This window comes from Drosophila gunungcola, chromosome 3R (assembly GCF_025200985.1).
Source record: "Drosophila gunungcola strain Sukarami chromosome 3R, Dgunungcola_SK_2, whole genome shotgun sequence".
NCBI lineage: Eukaryota > Metazoa > Arthropoda > Insecta > Diptera > Drosophilidae > Drosophila > Drosophila gunungcola.
In genome coordinates, this window is record NC_069139.1 from 28,504,007 (window position 1) to 28,510,087 (window position 6,081).

The following is a 6,081-nucleotide window of genomic DNA, read 5'->3' on the forward strand; positions in this document are numbered from 1 at the left end:
GAAGCCGTGACTCCAAGAATCAGCTTTCGCTGGATGTCGTTCGATGCCCTGGCCGGCAAATCAATTGATATTCATAAGGCAGTGGGTCGAGAACCAGTAAGTCACTGCGCCGGTGGAGTGCTTGAACTCGCTGAACCCGCGTCCAGATCGAACTCGGGGAACGGCTTGCGCCCACTGTGCTGGAATCCGGAATCAGGAATGTGTCATGTCGAATCTGGAATCTGGAATCGTTCGCTCGGCCGGTACAAAGTGCAGTCTTTGTCCAGTTAGCGGCATCTTAATTGCTGCGGACCAGCGAATAGCACTGCGCACTATGGGTTGTGAGTTGTGGATTGCGGATTGTGCAAGTGGCCAAGTCACGCCCCCCTCACTGCCGCCTCCGCTGGGCCGACGTGCCTGCCTATAATTTCCTGATCCGAAGTGTTGATTAACGGGCGCATTGTTAATTGCATGAATCTCGCTTTTGAATGTGTTTTGCAGCTAATGCATTGGCAATTACCCTGTCCCTGCGCACTGGCTGCGCTAAGATATGTACGGGTATATATTTAAGTCCGATCGCAGAGTTTGCCATTCGGTGGCCTGCGTCAAGTTCAGTGCTATTACCCTTTGGAAATTTTAAGGCCTGGGTCATCAGTTGGCTGTGACTTAAACACGGCTCGGTCTGTCTGTCTGTAATTTACATTCCTCGAAAATGTATACGTATTAGTCATTAGACATCACCACTCGACTCGATTCCCATTACAGTTCGGCTTGCATCCGTAGTCTGGACTGGACTGATTCCACTGCTAGCATCACAGGAACAACAAACATAGGCGACAACAAAATGGCAATCATACTGCAAGAAGTCCAGGAGTGGTACCGGGACCTCATGGACAACAAGAGTGGTGAGTGCGATCCTGGCAAGTTTGCTACTCCGCAACTTCTCTGACCACCTCTGTGCACCTTATAGATCCCCGCGTCAACGACTTCTTTCTGCTATCATCGCCACTGCCGACACTCTGCATGTGCATATTCTATGCCTACTTCAGTAAATCTCTGGGACCAAGGCTGATGGCCAAACGAAAGCCCATGGAGCTGCGTTCGGTGTTAGTCATTTACAATGCGATACAGACGATCTTTAGTGCGTGGATATTCTACGAGGTGAGCTACTCCTGTCCCTTGTGTCCCCCCTTGTGTCTTGCCCATGATCCCCAATCCGTGCTTTTCGCCTCGTTGCAGTACTTAATGAGCGGATGGTGGGGCCACTACAGCTTCAAGTGCCAGCCCGTCGACTACAGCACCAGTGGCCTGGCCATGCGGGTAAATTCGCCCCGAGGATTCTCCTGAGAAAGTAACCTAAATATCCGTTATTCTACCGTCTAGATGGTCAACATTTGCTGGTGGTACTACATATCAAAGTTCACCGAGTTCTTCGACACGCTCTTCTTCATTCTGCGGAAGAAGAACGAGCACGTCTCCACACTTCACGTCATTCACCACGGCTGCATGCCCTTTTCGGTCTGGATGGGTCTTAAGTTTGCACCAGGTACGCACTGACTGCGTAATGCGTTCGGGGATAATACATCCTAATTCATCTACTATATCTGCAGGCGGTCACAGCACGTTCTTTGCCCTCCTCAACTCGTTTGTGCACATTGTAATGTACTTCTACTACATGATCGCCGCCATGGGTCCGAAGTACCAGAAGTACATCTGGTGGAAGAAGTACCTGACCACCTTCCAAATGGTACACCGCAAATTGTACACCTCTTTCCGGCAGTCCTCTGAACGATCTACTCCTTGCCTTTCAGGTTCAATTCGTGGCCATCTTCACGCACCAGTTCCAGCTGCTGTTCCGCGACTGTGATTACCCCAAGGGCTTCATGGTCTGGATCGGGCTGCACGGCGTCATGTTCCTGTTCCTGTTCTCCGACTTCTACAAAGCCAAATATCTCAATGCCGCCCGACGTCGCCGGCAGGCCGTCAAGGCCAAGGCCAATGGCCATGCCAACGGCGCGCTCTCGAACGGACTCTCCAAGCACTTCGGCGAGGGTGATGCCCTGGTCACCAACGGCAGCAATACGGGCGCCTGCATGGTAGGTCAAATGCACGCATTTGGGGGACAGCGGACAGTGCGGCCCTTGAGAGCCATTAGTGGTGGCTGTGCAAACATATTTACCTGGCTCGCTCAAGGCCCTGCTGACTCTATCTCGATCTCGATCTCGACTCGACCGACCCGACTGAAATGTTAGAGCCAAGATGCGAGGCTAGCTCGGGAGAGCCGAGCCGGTGTGGGCAGTTGTATCATCATAATTTTGTTGATCAACTTAAAAATTCTAACTAGCTAAGTTAGGCAAACAGCACTTGCGAACTCTCAGCACAGGCGGGGGACGTTTCAATTAGCGCTCGCATGTGAAGCCGGATGCGAAGGCCCAAGCCCAAGCCCAGTCCCAATCCCCATCCCCATCCCCATCCCCATCCCAATCTCCGTACCCATACCCATCCCCATCTGCTGGCCATTAGAAAAGCACACAAATGATCATTTAGTTGGCGGGCATACACGTGCCGATGGCCATTGGAGTCTGAACCCGAACTCATTGAACAATCTGCGCTTTCTTTGCAGCCTGTAATGGAGGACGAGTACGTCAAGAGCAACGGGCATGCCAACGGGGCCTACAAGGATGGCTTTTTATCCAACAACGATGCCATCTTCAACCCGGACAGCAGTAGTTCTAGTCTGCACCAGCGCAAAGTCAAATAACTACTGATTAGGTGTACTACGATGATATTCATTATGATTATGTTAAGTGTTTAGCGTGTAACTGAACCAGATTGAAGAACAAGACAAACAAGAAACTCGGCAGAAGTGGCAGATGCAGTATGACAATTGGCACCACAGCAAGGCAAAATCAGCAGCACTCCGTTAACCAACTGTTACACATCATTTATATTTTAAATACGGATAATACATAAATTCAGTTATGTCGAAAGTCATTCGGTTAAGCCGAATCTTACCGAACAAAGGCCACCTATGCCCATCCACCCACTCGAACCGTCGTCAACTAAAGCTAAGTAGGAAACGCAGCGGCAGCACAAACTAAGAGATAATCAAACCCCTTTTATGGGCATTTTCCATGGCACCGGTTTACAAGTCCAAGTCCCTTTGAAACAACAAACAGATACAATCACTCGGGCACAGATACAGATACAGATACAGATACAGAGGAAGTTATTTTTTGAATGATATTTGTATAGCCATTGGAGCGGAGCGCGTTCTTAACCAGCGTCAGATACCATTTACCATTTTTAGTGTAGCTTACTGCATACAAACACCTGCAAGAACATACATACATACTCACTCTAGTTGTAGACTTTTTTATGGCAATTTTTGATATCAAATTGAGACGTTATGATAAACGATAGCTGAACACGCTCTCTTAAGTCTGCTTTAAACTTAAAGAACTCGTTATACTATTTGTAGCTTGTTTTTGTACATTGAGAGGAACAAAGGCATGTTTGTTGCAATACTTTGTAAAGGTCTAATAGTAAAACTAATTTATATATTGTAGCTAGCTAGCCAATTGCAAAATGTAACACGACCCAGACCTCCCTCGCCTCACAGGGCACTAAAACAAAAACGACGGACGACAGGACAACAGGACGACAGAACGGATCGACCACATATAGTCAGGCAACACAGATCAGATCAACAAAGAACACATGGAGATAAAGCTTTTATACTGTAAGTGCAAGACGGCTTAAGGAGCAGACAATCAGTTTAGGCGTTGGCTGCCAACCTAGCAGATGAATTGGATTGGTGTGAGTCCGAGCAAAAGTTGTCAACTATCAACATATTTCATTGAACCTCGTTTTGGTGTGTGGCTCATACGTTACTTTATTACTACTTATACAATACCCCTGTTTCCACATTTGGTTTGAAGTTGTTAAACGGTTTTATTTCAGAGAAGTAAGAAGTATTTGCGACAAATTGTTTGTAAGTGTAATCCTGTCTGTTAACCTGTGCGTATTGGTTTCATTGTTAAGTTATGTGGTTTAAGCTGACAAGTTCAAAAACTATGGAAAACCTGAATAAAGCTTATTAATTTATATTTAAAACTGTCCAAAAATCTATTGTTATTATTTGTAACGGATATTTTACTGTTTACAATAGACGGTCATCGACTCAAGTAGTAATCAATACAGTGTATTTATAATACTTAATTTAATTTTATATATCACTTTACATACAGAAAACGAAAATCGGTTAATTGGTTCAGATATTTGAAAAAATGTTAATTTTTGAGTTCAGCGCCCTAAAATTCAAATATTTACAATTACAAAAAATATAATTTTATTCAGAAGCAACAAGGGAGACAGTGATAACGAGGATACAGAAGTCATCTCGATTTAGCAGTACTCACTTGGCGATATAAAAAATTAAATATTATAATTCGTTGCAACGCAGTGCATTAACCGTTTCCGATTAGATGTAAATCAGGGTGCTCACGCAAATGCCCTCGGATCTCATTTGCTTTTGTAAATGCTTACGGATTGTGGGGCTGTGCTTTGCGGGCCCTTAAGTTAGGTAAGCTTTTCGCAGCTATTAAGCTATTATGCAAACAATTTTACACCTTCCTCTTCTGCCGATACCTTCTCCCGATTCAATCGAATTCAAATTAGGCGTGCCCACGAATCTCTATTTTTATTAAACTTTATTAGTGCAATGTCATAATATTGATACCCAAAAATTGTTGATTAGGGAACATTAGTCGAGACGATCCAGTCCGTCCCCTTATTTTACGATTAAATGTTTAAATTGTTCAAAATGGTTTTCCAAAAGTTTTCATTTTGCTTTAGGTAGTTTATAAGTCAGAAGCGACCGAATTGATAATTAATTGAAAAAGAAATTGTTACTTTGTTGTCTTAAAACATTTAGCTATGCATATGCATAGCTACCATTGTCGCCTGCGATTTCAGAAATACGAAGTTTGTTTTATAATTTTATATTTTTATATTCGTCAAGCCGAAGTCTATATACCCTTGCAGCTATTGCAAAAATTAAATATTCTTTACAACAATACCGTTTTGTTTGTATACTTTTGGGAATGTTTCATGTATATAGCCATCCATCCGTGTCCGTCCGTGTGAATGTCCAGATCTCAGAATCTATAAAAGCTAGAGATTTTTTTTAACTTGCAATGTTATGCCTATTATTGGACTGTGCACACTCATTCCGGTCATATCAATCGCTAGATAATCAAGATATTGCTTAACAAGTTATTGGCAAAAAATCAAACCCCGATTATTTTTTGAAGGTGGCAAACTTATTTTGAAATTGGTTAGCTGAGTAACGAGTATCTAATAATCAAGACACTTGACTATTGCTTTACATCTTGTTATTATCTTTGTAGCTATCGCCCTTTATTGTGTTTTAACTTAAGCTAAAAACCTTAAACTTAACCACTGCTATTTAAAGCACAAATTTGTATACTTTACCCCTTAAAGTAAAAGGGTATGTTGCGTTCGTTTAAAAGTATCGATCTGTTGAGGGCTTACAAAGAATGGAATTTTATTAGTTTTGTCAAAAAAATAACTTTATTCAAAAACTAAAAATAAACGCATAAACTGTGATTTTCGACCGATCAACCGGTCAAAAAGGAAGTCGGTTTTTTGCATAGAATGCGAACATTTTTTTGGTTTCACTCTAGAATTATCTAAAAACCTTGACAAATGGTAACTACCTTAGATAGTTGAATGAACTTTAAAAACTTGTGCATTCTGGCATACTAGACGTGTTTTGGAAATTTTAAAAACAAAAGAGATAAAAGAATTTAAGAAAAAAAAATTGTCAATAAAGGTTATAGAATCGTAGATTTTATTTCAAGTGTACTGTGCTCTACAACGGCGCCTTCAACGACGCCCCAGATAATGTCGCTCAACACTCGCCTGTGCTAAACTGCAGAAGCGTGCCAAACAATCGAAAAAGCTAATATCAATGCAGTTTGCCACTGGCTGAACATAGAAATTGGCAATTACTTAACACACTAATTATGGGCAAACAAAGCTCACCAGTAGGTGGCGACCGCTGGGCTCCGCAGGCCA

General features: G+C 43.0%; 1 protein-coding gene across 1 annotated transcript; it reads left to right on the forward strand.

Annotated features, from left to right (window-relative positions):
• Window positions 1-744: 744 nt before the first annotated feature.
• LOC128251749 (elongation of very long chain fatty acids protein 7) lies at window positions 745-4,106 on the forward strand. Its single transcript, XM_052978892.1, has 7 exons — window positions 745-884; window positions 950-1,140; window positions 1,219-1,299; window positions 1,363-1,525; window positions 1,590-1,726; window positions 1,791-2,075; window positions 2,603-4,106. Exons 1-7 carry the CDS (start codon window positions 824-826, stop codon window positions 2,738-2,740), a joined length of 1,056 nt encoding a protein of 351 aa, XP_052834852.1. The 5' UTR covers window positions 745-823; the 3' UTR covers window positions 2,741-4,106.
• The last annotated feature ends 1,975 nt before the right edge of the window (window positions 4,107-6,081 follow it).